We start from the raw sequence: 14,267 nt of genomic DNA, 5'->3' as shown, positions 1-14,267 counted from the left end.
TACCCTGTATACTACCTGGTATTACTATAAGTTAAAATATTTGCTTTTTCCTTAAATTGTTTAAAATATTGTATTTCATGAATTTATTTAGGTGCTTCGTAGAAGAAAAGCTTGGTTCAAAATTTGTTGAATCCAGATCTCCACCTTTTCATAAATCATTTGAAGAAACTAGTTCAATCACGCCTGTATTTTTCATTCTCTCTCCAGGCGTTGACCCGTTGAAGGTAAGAAATTTATTTAATAGCTACAAACATTTTTTATGCATGTCAGATCTGTTAATTTTTTTTTTATTTACATAATATCATATCGGCTTATTAGTTATTAACAACCATATAGTGTTGTGTTATCAATCGAGACAATCCAGTAGTTTGTTTATAATCTATTAGGATAGTTTCCAAAAGCTTATCAAGATTCGTCTGGATAAACTGTGTAAAAGATTCCCAGTTTTAATGAAGGAAATATTTATCTCGGGAAAGAAAAAGAAACTTTAACTGAAGATTCCTAAGAATCTTTTGTGTTCTGTTTTGTTAAGTACTTTTCGCCTCCAAGGTTCTGGGCTAAGTATCGTGCGGCCCCTCACGATCTGCTTCCTAAAAGGCATCGCTGCTTTCCCCACTCCGTAGAAAGATCATTTAAACGAAGTCTACTCTTTATTCTTCTTCCCATTTGCGATCAGACGCGCGCAACCGCGAAGTTAAGGCACGACTCTGCAACTACAAAATATATGGAACACATGCATATATAATGTATACGTGCTATGCACGCGTGCGAAATATTCGTGCGCGACTGAACGTCATTTTGCTGATAGAACATCAGGAGTTCTTATTGAACATTTTTTATTTATTTATTTCTTTATCTAATGTATAGCACTATTAACTTATAATAATAATATATCTGTATAATATTGTATGCAATATATAACGCTATATAGGATGAAACTGTAGAAACGTTATCTACCCTCGGATTTCTATGACTTTTGGATATGTTGTAGAAATACTTTGAACAACTTTTACCTATTTACTATACTATATATAAGGAGTGAACTTGTTTAATTTTCAATATATTGTTAAGAAACTACCGGCTCGATTATATTATATTTCTGCCTACGATTATTCATCTGTGACAGCGTATGCGTCGATCTGGTTGCCAGTCGTCGGTCACTTATCTTCTGTGTATTAACATTTATTTAATTATTTAATATTTGAACCCAATACATTGATGATATTCACTTTTTATCGAGTTATAAGTTACCAGTTATAACAGACTCTTGCAGCCTCGCATGTGTACGTTGTGTACGAAGTCTTTAAACCCGCCCGACCCTCGTTTCCAAAGAGAAGATAAGTAACCGGCAATCGGTAACCACTAACTAAAACTAACACACACGCTGTCACAATTGCAGAACTGCGGATGCAAAATTCACTGTAGTGATATGGATAGTTTTTCGTGAATATCCCAGAAACTAAGCGAATTCACTTCTTATGTAGGAAAAGGTTATTTGAAATATCGATTTCTACAACATATTCGAAACCATCGAAATCAAAGAGTAGTTAACGTTTCTGCAGTTCCACCTACTAAATCGTATTCTCTTCAACGCTATTCAATTTTTATGCGAAAGATTTTTCCATAAAGTAAATCATTTTGTAATGATGTTTGAAATGATGAAGCCGGATGCTTCATTTTATTTAGCGAAGATTATCATACATTCAGAGGAATACCTTTCTGTTTGTTCATTAATATGGCATTACTTAGTTTTTATCTAACTGGGAAATGTAAACATTTTCTACTGTAATTTCAATATAAGAGCCAGTGGAACTTTAAGATCATTTTCCAAAAGAACGATTCATTTGCGGCCCATGGTTCCTTGCAGATATTACGTGCACCATTAGATATTCGTTCCACGATGCAATACAAAAAATTTGGTTTTGAAATTCTACTATACGGTATCTTTCTTTAATAAATCTCCACCGATCTGAAGGTGTAGGATCATCTACCAAAGTCATGAGATATAATTCTTGAATACCCTGAACAACCAATAACCCTATAACCAAACTGCACAACACTTAATAACATTTTCTTTAATGCAATATAATTGTAATACCTTCTTACTCTTCTCATTTCCTATACTTTGTTGCTTTTGACGACATATCTTTTGTTTATCAGTTTATAACCTTAATCGAAGATAATTAAAATTAAGAATTATCGATACCTAATGAATTATACAAAAACATGTTACGAAAATCAACGTAATCACATCGAATACGTATTTACAATAACGACAACGATAAAAATTCAGGACGTCGAAAAACTGGGAATGCAATTGGGTTTCACTTTTGGAGGAAGAAATTTCCATAATGTGTCACTGGGTCAAGGTCAAGAACCCATAGCGGAAGAAGCCATAGAACTTTCGGCGAACGAAGGCCACTGGGTAATTTTGCAAAATGTCCATTTGGTGAGGAAATGGTTGCCTACTTTAGAAAAAAAGATGGAACAATGCTCGGAGAATCCACACGATGATTATCGATTGTTCATTAGTGCGGAACCCAGTCCTGATCCTCATGAATCAATAATACCTCAGGTAATAAACAATTGTGTAATTTGAAAAAGCAAAACAAAGTATGCAGTTTTAATTCGGGTAGCATGTACTAATTATATTCCTTAAGCCTCCGTCGGTAATATGGTATTTCACTAATGTCGGAATTTCATTAACGCGGTCGGTATTACATGTTTTTCAATAACTGGCCTAATTTCTTACTGTTTTTTGCTTTATGAAAATCTAAGAAAATTCTGAGGTATCTATTATAGTCCATAATTTACTATATAACTGATACTTTAGCCAATAATTAGATAATATCGATAAGATACACTAATTACTAAATTTAAGGTTCGTTACATTGACACAGGGTATACTAGAATCAGCCATAAAGATCACTAATGAACCACCATCTGGAATACAAGCAAACATCCACAAAGCGTTGGATAACTTTACGCAGGAAACTTTGGAGTCCTGCAGCAAGGAAACCGAATTCAAAGCAATATTATTTGCACTTTGTTATTATCACGCTATACTTGCAGAACGTAGAAAATTTGGGGCGCAAGGATGGAATAGGGTAAGTGACTTTAAATCTTAATGGATCATTACGTTAAATTAGAAATTATGAATCGAGGATTTGTAAAGGTTGAAACAATGAGAGAAGCAAAAAGTAATGTTTACGATATCTTGTGTAATGTAATAACTTAAAATTAATACTCTTTAACAGATTTTTTATTAATTATAAGACATATTTGGAATATATTTCGCAACTGTGACATAATTTAAAATGTACTATAACTGCCTTCCTTGTAACCTGCAATTAAATTAGGAAAAGCTACTAATAAGATAAAGCATTATTTTTCACTAGTGATGATATTAGCAAAGTTCGTAAATTATATTCTTCAATAACTGGTTTTTTTTATTCAATATATGTTTTAATAATAAGTTATTAAATAATTTAAAACGTAACTAAGCACAAATAGCAATTAAACAAATTTCTCTGTTAATATGTTAATCGTTGTTAAAAAGGCAAATTTACATATATATGTCGGGTTATCATTAAGATTAGGGTTAGGGGCGTGTAACGAATCTTTACCGGAATTATTCATCGTTGTCACACAATCGAGGTAACGTTTATTAACACAAGTATGCATGTTACATGTGGCAAGTGGCCGCGGTAATTGGACACTAATGGCAATGGCCTTAGGTTCGATAACGAATCCGCGGTTAACGGGATAACAAATGTATTTTCTTCCAAAATCTAAGACGCACTCTTTGTTAAAAACGTGAAATAATCACTGATCGTACAGACGTTGTTTTTCTCGCTGATGGGATTGCAAGAGCATGTGTCTCTCCGTGACGGTGATTGAAGGACCTTAATTAAATCCTAAGATTTTTAGCGGTTCCTCAGGCTATCTGAACATAAACGGTGAATGATGCATCGGCATCTGGCGATCATCTTACCCACAGAATGGGGTCTGTGTGTGGCGAGCCGCGGGGCCGTTGGATTGTCTTATTGTCAAGTGTCGGCACTGCCCATTCTATAAAGGAAAGCTATGTAACTTCATATCTCTGTTAGGTGGAACGTTCATCCCGTGACCGTGGCTACGCTCGGTGACCGGTTGTCGCCTCGAGCCTAAGCTCATTGTCTCAAGTTTCGAATGACTGTGTGTGGGTTATTTCGTAAATGCTACAGTATTGAGGCTTTTCCAAATAATTCCAACGGGGGGGCCCGGTGTCCTTTCATCTCCTACATATATATATATATATATATATTATATATATATTATAATAATTATATATATAATTATATATATATATATATATATATATATAATTATATATATAATTATATATATATATATATATATATATATATATAATTTATGTATGTAGAACGTTCAGAGATAAGTAATTATTAATATAATTCGATATAGTATAAACAAAGATTTTTGGCAATTTCTTGAAACAACGCTTTCTGTAAAATAATTTTCTATTTAGTAAAATGTGGTTTATTCTCATTCAAAATATGTTTAAACAAATTTATATAGTTATAACAAGCTTATAAGTTATATACTAAATTTACACATATATGTATGTTCAAAAAACTATTTTCTTTGGTGTCAGTCCTACCCATTCAACTTCGGTGATCTAACAATCAGCGTATCTGTATTATTTAATTACCTGGAAAATAGTATCAAGGTACCTTGGGAGGATCTTCGTTACTTATTTGGAGAAATAATGTATGGAGGCCACATAACAGATGATTGGGATAGAAGACTATGCAAGACATATTTAGTAGAATATTTGAAAACGGAATTAGTTGAAGGTATATAGCATAATTCACAATTATATTTCCAATATATTCGATTTATTAAATCTATTTTTAATTACAATTTTTTTTTGTAAAATTTTAAGTTTGTAAATCCTTTATTAGTCTCTTACAATCAAAACTTTTCAATATTGAAACGAAATATGCTTTATATCGATGTAGTTGCTTTAGAGATGCATATAATTCTTTAATATTTAATGATTACTATTCGTTTTCTTTTCTTACTTTATATATACCTGAGGTGTTGGTAGTACGTGTAGAGTGCCAAAGAACTCTACTCGTCGTTTTGCTTAATATATTTATTTTTGCTTAATGGCTTTGTTACAAGTCTCGACTCGCGACTTGAGTGGATGATAATTAATTCACTTTTCTCGATTTCGACTGCTCAATCACGCTTCTCGGTCACCACTCATGTCTCAATCCATTTCGTTCCTTTTTGTCTCTTCTCAATATCCTCACTACGCACCGCGAAATTAACGGATCGCCGGTGATCTCCTCGCGTCGCGGTTCGAACGAAATGTTTCTTTCACGAATAGGGTAAAGAAAATAGACCTTCGTATGCGACAATGAGATTTATTGCAGAAATCTGACAGAGTGACGGTTACAACAACGTGGTTCGGAATGTTAGGACAGACTGCCTCGAGATGCTACGACGGACAGTTTTAGCGCTGGTTAGGAAGGTCTTTCTACCGAGGGTCTAGTCCCTTTGGAGGGGCCTTTTTAGTTATTGTTTCAACAGATATGGCACGCAGGGTGTTCGGTCTATCTTGTTACTGAGCGGATGGTTTCTTGAATGTGTGACACACGCGTTCGTTAGACGATCGCGACCGTGGTCACATACGCCTCCTTCTTGAACATTCGGCGAAAGGATCGTAGGAATACTTATGGCATATTAAGCCTGTCGACACTTACGCTTCGTCGCGATCTTGCTTATGTTTTGTCAATCTCTTGTAAACAATCTGTCAACGGTGGTACACTATGTACCGACGAAACCGTTGGAAAGTTCTTTGCTGTCGACTGCCGCTATATATCACTCTGGATTATTATTATAACATAAGCGATTTTTCAAGGTAATAATACAATTTCAATTAATTTCTTATTTGAAAAGTAAATCTTTCATTTTATAGAACTTTATAAACTCTAATAAAAAGATCTTTTATTATTCTTGAATTGGTACAAGTACATGTCAAATACGTTTTTTAATTTATTATAATATTGTATCCCCATTTTCGTAAATTTATACATTGGTACAATTTCATAAAGTATTAATATACGGTTCACAAATATCTCCAAAATTGTTGATGATATATCGCTTTGCGATAGATATCAAAATCAAAATATGTCTAAAATAGCCATTTCAGAGTGTGAATTTTATTCTATTATTTCTTTTGCCTTCCCAGGACTGTACCGATTAATGCCAAATAATAAAATAAAAAATATATAACTCTATATGAAAACGTAATATTAACATTCAGAAATCCTTTAGTTATCCATTTGTGAAAAAATTCCATCAAATTATATACCCGTCGAAATTGTTGAACTTTTGTTTCAAATATTTTTCGACACCATCAGTAGCTTCAACAATTTACGACGAGATGGAATTAAAAGGCATTATAACAATTTTTCAGAAACAGTTACAAAAGAAATGAATTTACACTTTTTGTGTAGGTGAATTATACCTTGCACCAGATTTTTTGGTACCACCAAACAGTGATTATGATGCATATCATCAGTACGTCGATAACTACCTACCTGCTGAAAGTCCTGTTCTGTATGGACTTCATCCCAATGCAGAAATTGGTAAATATATATAACATTTCAAAACAACCTAATGAAACTGACATAATATCATATCGCACTACTAGAGAATAACTAATGAATACAAGTCAATGTTGCAAGATCGCTAATTCGAATCAAAGTTTATGTATTTGGCGTTGAAGCGATTAAGAATAGAAATCGAGAATTTATGAATGACGTCACAATAACTAGCCTTAGTAACTGATTGATGTTAATATTGCAACGAATAAGTCAAAACGAAAAGAAAATGAGTAACAATTGTTTGGAGAAATAATTATTTGCTTATTGTAAGACGTGAGCCTTATGCTCCCCACTGTTGCATACGGAGCTTGAACTTATTCCGAATACATCCAAAGAATGACGATTGATCTGTTCGGGTCATATCTCACTGTCATGCCAATTTCACTGTTACCAGTGAAGGAGCAGTTTATTCGTTCTGAATCTTTTGGTGTTCTCTTTCATTGCTTGACAACTTAAGATAGTAAATAGGTGCTATTTTGGTTAAACCATCTTTGGTCGTTCTCTATCGAATGATTCGAGTGCAATTTAAATCGGTGCAGTAGTTTTTAAGTTATAACCGAACGAACATAAAAGTACTTTGCATTTTATATATGCACATATGTATAAGTATATGTATACCAGAGATAGAGATGTTGGAAAATTTGAAACCTACAGAGAGGTCCTTGACTGCTAGGCTCTGTTGTTTATAGACAATGTAAGTTAGAAGTTGTAATAATTCTGGTTGTAATAATTGCGTAATGCAATTAATTTTTATCTGAGAAAGACATGTCTATGTTTCGGACTGAATTCTTAAAAACTGACTGTTAATAATGATTAAATTGTTTAACAATTACACTATTATACAAAAGAAAACAATATCGGCATCTTTTATATATATTTGTATATAAATAAATGGTTGCTGTGTCTTTTTCCCACTTATATTAGAGTCTATGTATAAAGAAATTTATTTTCAATACGTTGAATAACTTTTGCTGTCATATACTACGCACAAGCATTTATTTCTCATAATAATCCAACAGGCACAAATAGAAATTTTACACGTACATTATTTGACGAATTTTCGAAATAGTCCAATAAAAAAAATTCTAATTTGTCCTTAGAACCCATAAATTGATGAATTCGTAATATAATGTCAAATAGACAATTTAGTCAATTCTCGATTTCACATAAAGACTTTTCCTGAAATTGATACACTGAAGAATTTATTTTATACATTTATTAGGGTTTTTAACACAAACTGTGGAAAATTTGTTTAAAACGTTATTGGGTATACTAACAAGAACTGCCAGCGATACAACAAGCGGAGATATTTCGAAAGAAGACAAAATAAAAGGACAAATAGAAGACTTATTGGACAAACTACCAGAAGAATTTAACATGCTAGAACTTTATAGCAAGGTACTCACTGTCTCGCTCTACTACTAATTTTAATGAATTACTTAATAAATCTAAATTTAAAATGAATAGAAATTAATAATCAGGAAACCGGAAATTTCTAAAGGAGCGTTCAGACGATCAATATTTATTATCAATGCTATTGTTAATATATAAGGTTCTCAATATTGTATTGACAATGTACAGAGTATTTAATTTTGGAAAACTAAGGCCAAACAGCGGTTGTAGGGGATATATGTATACACTCATACAGAAAAGTTATTCAGTACTGATATTTAAAACATCTCAAGCTCATAAAAATCGTTGCAGCATTTAATTGGATAATTAACTGCGTTCGACGCGTATACACGACATTGCTTGATTTTAATTACGCACCCAGTAAGGGATTTTGAGAACTAAATTCCGCGGTTAACTGGTTAAGATCGAAGATAGACCGAGGAACGAAATTGGGTACAGAAAGTCGGATCTCGCAACAATTTTCGTCTCCAATGAAATCTTTGTTAAATTTCCTAGGTGGAAGATCGTACACCATTTGTCACAGTAGCTTTACAAGAGTGCGAACGAATGAATCTACTGTGTGAAGAACTTAGAAGATCCCTGCAAGAATTAGAATTAGGCTTAAAAGTAATGACAAATTTTTATGCATTTTTACATCTTTGCTGTATACTTTTTTTACGCAAATGCTACATGGTCTCTAGTGTTTCTTACGTGTGTTTCTGGAACCTAACTTCCAAATTGTACGTTATATAAAATACTTTTAAATATATCATAAAGTAAGAAATCATTGTAGAATTATACCATACTATGAGTGCAATGACAAAGCGACATTCTCCTATGATTCTTCCATCATCATTCAATCAATTAGAAAATGATCAACTTAAAACTATTGCAATGTGACATTAAATTCGAAATTGTTTATATTTAATGTAACTGCTTATGGAAAAAAATATAATTTTTTAAATTAATTAATGATAGATGAAGGAAGTTTCATAATCTTTTGAATTTTCAAACTTTAAATACTGCTTTGTAATATAATGCCAGACATAATAAAGTTAATTAGTGATCTTGTTTTTCGATAGGGAGAATTAACTATTAATCCTGAGATGGAAGATCTACAAAATTATATAATGATGGATGCTGTTCCGCCGTCTTGGACAAAAAGAGCTTACCCTTCAGAATTAGGATTAAACAGTTGGTTCACGGATATGTTGTATCGAATAAATGAATTATCTAATTGGACTGCAGATTTTAACGTAAACATTTACTTATTTTTTACTATTATTGTAACTTTTATTATTGTATAAAACAATGCCCTATTAATATCGAAATGTTTCAGTTTGTGAAATTGATAATTGAATTCGTGGCAAATTTTCATGCCTGGAATTCAACTCAAACTGATAAAATAAACATAGGAAAATTGAATGAGCGACAGAATAAAACTTCGTTCAACGCACACGATTGTTTCTACGCATAAAAAGTGAAATTTTAATACCTCGTATACCTTTCTGGTATAAAAATACTGTAAAAGAGTGCTGAAATCTATTCAACTAAAATAAGTTTAGATGTGAACTGATATGAATCAAAGTGTTTTCATCTTAAGATAATTAATCTGTAGACAATTTGTAGTATATAGAATATGAATCTGCCTGAACTGAATCCAAAATAGTTGGATAGAGTTTGTGTAAATTCATATTAATTGAGAACATCGCTCCAATCTATTAAAATACCTTTCATTAAGAAAAAATAGAAATTATAAAATTTAACATTTTCAAGCAGCTTTATTTCTTCGCATACTCGCCTTCAGTATCCTGTATTTTATGCCCTTTAGCTAAATTTGGTAAACAATCTTTTGCTTGAACTGTATTCGAATCCTCGAGAAGGTGACAGACGTAACGAATAGTAACGAATTTTCTTTCACGCGATATTAACGGGTCATTAATATTGTGTACCCAACGCAGAATTTCCCGTTTCTGCCAATTAACATTATAATCTAAAGAATCTTACAACATTATTATTCAACTTTATTGCAATCTTATTATGCTCATCTATTAATCTGTTCTAATAACATAACGAATCATTATGTAGTTACCAGCGTCGGTATGGCTAGGTGGTTTTTTCAATCCTCAATCATTTCTAACTGCAATTATGCAACAAACCGCACGCAGAAATGAATGGCCATTGGACAAAATGTGTTTATATTGCGAAGTACTGAGAAAAACCAAAGAAGAAGTCACGTAATTATTGAAAACATTACTCCGTCATTCCTTCAAATCCTTTATTTTTATCGTTTATTTTTATTTCTCCTTGTTGTATGATCTTAATCGAGGATACTTATCGCACACGTATAATGGCGGAAAAAAGTATTTGTACATACGTATTCTTATTTTTCAATGAACCCTTCTTTTGGCAGAATCTACATTTTATTTTCGCAGCATCAATTCTTTGTAGTCGTTTGAGAGTACTATTATATATATATATATATATATATTATTATATTATATATCACTTAATACTATTAAATGACACGAAGATCAGTGCGGACGAGATGGAGAGTATGAAGAGGCGACGCACGTACAAACACGCACACAGACTTAGATCGTTGGTTCATTTATAGTATTTTATATAATATAGATTGTATATAATGTAAATAGTATATGTACACTCACTTTTTCTTATTTGTTAATTTCATTTTATTATTAAGTTGGTATGATTTTTTGAGATCGCGATGTAAACTTGCGAGGACTTATATGCTTAAACGAAAGAGAGAGTGGAGTTCGTAATCGCGAAAACGAGCAACGAAGTATTGTCTGAACTAGAAGTCATGTCACCCCATAAGGGAAGCAATAAATGATGGCATTAGATTTAATATATATGAATCTAATTAACTAGTAGCTCTGTAAATGCTCTAATAAGTACAATGATGTACAAATATTTTTTATAGCTACTGACTGTGCGAAGTATCTTCTTATATATATATATATATATATATATGTCGGGTTAACTTTATGATTAGGGGCGTGTAACGAATCTTCATTTGGATTAGACATTGTTATTACGCAATAGAGAAGATATCTACTAGTACAAATATAATTATTACAGAATTTTACAAGTAACCGTGATAGTTAGATACTAGAAATAATAATGACAATGATCTTAGGTTCAATAACGAATCCGCGGTCAAGGGGATAACGAATATACTTTCTTCCAAAGCCTAATTCGGACTCTTTGCTAAAAACGTGAAATATCCACTGATCGTAAAGACATTGTTTTACTCGTTGATGAGATCGCACGAGAATGTTTCTTTCCGTCACAGTGAGACTCCAGCGGAAAACTATGATGACGTGGGTCTCAGAGTACGAGATAATCGGATTCGTCGAGGACAACCCTCGTTCAGAAAGTGAAGAAAATGGACGTTGCTGTTAATTGTTCGATTTCTATGTTGGCGTTAAAAGAAAGATGCTAGCCGCCCTTGAGAGAAAGTTGCTAGCGGGAAGCGTCATTCGTGAGAAAAGCAGATTTCCCGTATCTTCTCGTAGTAGGTGGTGGACTTAAGGACTGTCAGAGTAAAGACTGTTTGTCCGCTTGAAGGACCTTAACTAAATCCTAAGATTCATAACGGGCCCTCAGACTAGCTGAACATGTTCTGTGGAGATGCATCGATATCTGGGAATCATCGTGCCCGAAGAATAGGTTCTGTGTGTGGCGAGCCCCGGGGCAAAGAACATTGGAATGTTTACTGTCAAGTGTCCCTACAACTATTTCTTTTTAAGGAGAGCTATACGATTATTCTATACCTCTATTAGATAAAACGTTCATCCGGTGACCGCGGTTACGTTCGGCGACTATTTGTCGCCTCGAACCCAAGTTCATTATCGCGAGTCTCGGACCATTATAATCGGGTTAACTTATAAAGATTAAATTATTGGGGATTTTCCAAAGAATTCTAGAGGGAAGGCCCGGTGTCTTTTCATCTTCGACATATATATGTATACATGTGTATATGCAAATATTTTAAAGTATTAATAAATAAACATATCATAACTGTGTTTTTAAATATTTTTAATATTTTATTTCAAGTGCATTTATTTAAATAAATTCACTAGTTTTCATCATTAACAAAATTCAGTTACAATTTATATAAATCTTATTCCAGAGAGTAATAATAGATTTTTCACTAAAACTTTACAGATCAGCACCAAGAGAAGGCGCATATATAAACGGATTGTACATGGAAGGTGCACGGTGGGACGTTCAAGCAGGATGTATCATGGACTCTCGATTTAAAGAATTGTTTCCATTATTACCAATAATGTATATTAGGGCGATTACACAGGACAAACAAGATTTAAAGAATATGTATGAATGCCCTGTGTATAAAACACGATCACGAGGTCCTACTTACGTGTGGACGTTCAATTTAAGAACTAAGGAGAGAGCTAGTAAGTGAATTCTTGGTGGAGTGGCAATTCTATTACAAATCTAATTTTATAAATTAAATTATGGTCTAAATATGCAATTAAAATAAAGATTTTCGAAATTGACAAAGAGTGTTCGTATCATTTTTCAAAACACAGTATTATTTTATGCAAGATAATACTTATGTAAAAGAAGAGATACAGCGCTCCTCTACGCACGATTACAATTTATTTCTCTATTTTAGATTTCTTTACAATTTACAAAAACATTAATTCGTACACATATTTTGTAACAAAAGGATTGTATGATCGCGAATTTGAAATTAAGTTTTTAAATTAAAAAGGTGGAATTATTACAATTTTATAAAAAAGAGTTGTATATTTGCAATATTAGAAACACTTTGCATACGTCAAAAATTGTTGGTACCAGTCCTTATCATTTTTTGAACCAATATTTTTTGCTTTCATAAAATAGATCAGTCTATGAAGAACCAATATTTACAATCTTTGGATAACCACCACGCTGCAACAAACCAAATTTAAAATCTTAATCTACTACTACACATTATAAGTCATATACAGTGCTGGACAAAAGTATTGGCACAGCAAGATTGTTATGATACAAATGCTTATAACTATTAAACAAATTGATTTAAACAAAAAACTTTTTGACGTATTTATTTATTATCTATCCTAGTTTATTACATAACAAGAGCAACAATATAAATAAAATAATACGCAAAATAATAACAAAAATATGTTTTTTGAACATTTTATGGGTGGACAAAAGTATTGGCACAGTAGAATATTTACGCTTATAACTAATTACATAATAAACTTCTAATATTTTGTTGGCAGTCCTTTTCTTTTAAGGACTTCCTTTAATCTTCTTAATTATAACACTCGATCAGTGAAACTGGAGACTTCAGTTATTAAACAACAAAAAACCAAGAAAGAGTAATAATGTCTAGAAAAACGAAAGAAACCACAATTGAAGAAAGAAAAATAATATTAAATTTATATAAGATGAATAAATCTTACAACGAAATTGCACAAATCATAAACAGAAGTCGTTTTACTGTGCGTTCAGTCATAAAACGCTTTAAAAGTGAAGAAAATCTAGAGAATCAAATTAGGAGTGGTCGCCCTTCTAAGGTAACAATTCGAGAAAAAAGGAAAATCGTAAATATTGTAAAGAAGGATCCAAAAACTAATTCGACTGAAATTGCTTCGATGTTAAAAGCTGAGTGTGAAAAAGAAGTAAGTACCAAAACTGTACGTAGGGTATTGAAGGATGCCGGTTATTCTGCCCGTGCAGCACGAAGAAAGCCCTACATCAGTAAAATAAACCAAAAGAAAAGAGTGGAATTCGCGAAAGAGTTTGTTACGAAAGATACTGATTTTTGGGAAAAGATCATGTTTTCAGATGAAAGTAAGTTTAATATTTTTAAATCTGACGGCAGAATATTAGTATGGCGAAAACCCAACACAGAGATGGACGAACTGAATCTGCAAGCCACCATGAAACATGGGGGTGGTGGTTTAATGGTGTGGGGATGTATGGCATCATCGGGTGTAGGAGAACTTATATTCATTGATGAGATAATGGATAAATATGTATATTTAAATATACTCAAGCAAAATCTTTTGAAAAGTACTCAAAAATTAAACCTCCCCAGGGATTTCTATTTTCAGCAGGATCGAGATCCTAAACATATGGCGTATATTGTTCGTCAGTGGATAATATATAATACTGCCCACACATTAAACACACCAC

General features: G+C 32.6%; 2 protein-coding genes across 5 annotated transcripts; both read left to right on the top strand.

Moving 5' to 3' along the window:
- Positions 1–6,676, top strand: LOC132915311 (dynein beta chain, ciliary-like). The gene is made up of 5 exons (XM_060975115.1): positions 1–224; positions 2,294–2,575; positions 2,901–3,107; positions 4,658–4,859; positions 6,531–6,676. Exons 1-5 carry the CDS (start codon positions 78–80, stop codon positions 6,674–6,676), a joined length of 984 nt encoding a protein of 327 aa, XP_060831098.1. The 5' UTR covers positions 1–77.
- LOC132915262 (dynein beta chain, ciliary-like) lies at positions 5,837–12,620 on the top strand. Of its 4 annotated transcripts, none has more exons than XM_060975082.1 (7): positions 5,837–5,932; positions 6,531–6,662; positions 7,903–8,078; positions 8,589–8,699; positions 9,155–9,328; positions 9,412–9,552; positions 12,264–12,620. In XM_060975082.1, exons 3-6 carry the CDS (start codon positions 8,058–8,060, stop codon positions 9,547–9,549), a joined length of 444 nt encoding a protein of 147 aa, XP_060831065.1. In that variant the 5' UTR covers positions 5,837–5,932; positions 6,531–6,662; positions 7,903–8,057; the 3' UTR covers positions 9,550–9,552; positions 12,264–12,620. The 4 variants fall into 4 exon arrangements, with proteins under 4 accessions (XP_060831065.1, XP_060831068.1, XP_060831066.1 ...); XM_060975083.1 differs by lacking the exon at positions 5,837–5,932 and adding an exon at positions 6,102–6,224; XM_060975085.1 differs by lacking the exon at positions 9,412–9,552.
- Positions 12,621–14,267: the final 1,647 nt, after the last annotated feature.

This window comes from Bombus pascuorum, chromosome 16, assembly GCF_905332965.1.
Source record: "Bombus pascuorum chromosome 16, iyBomPasc1.1, whole genome shotgun sequence".
Lineage (NCBI taxonomy): Eukaryota > Metazoa > Arthropoda > Insecta > Hymenoptera > Apidae > Bombus > Bombus pascuorum.
This window is presented reverse-complemented; position numbering and strand designations above follow the sequence as displayed.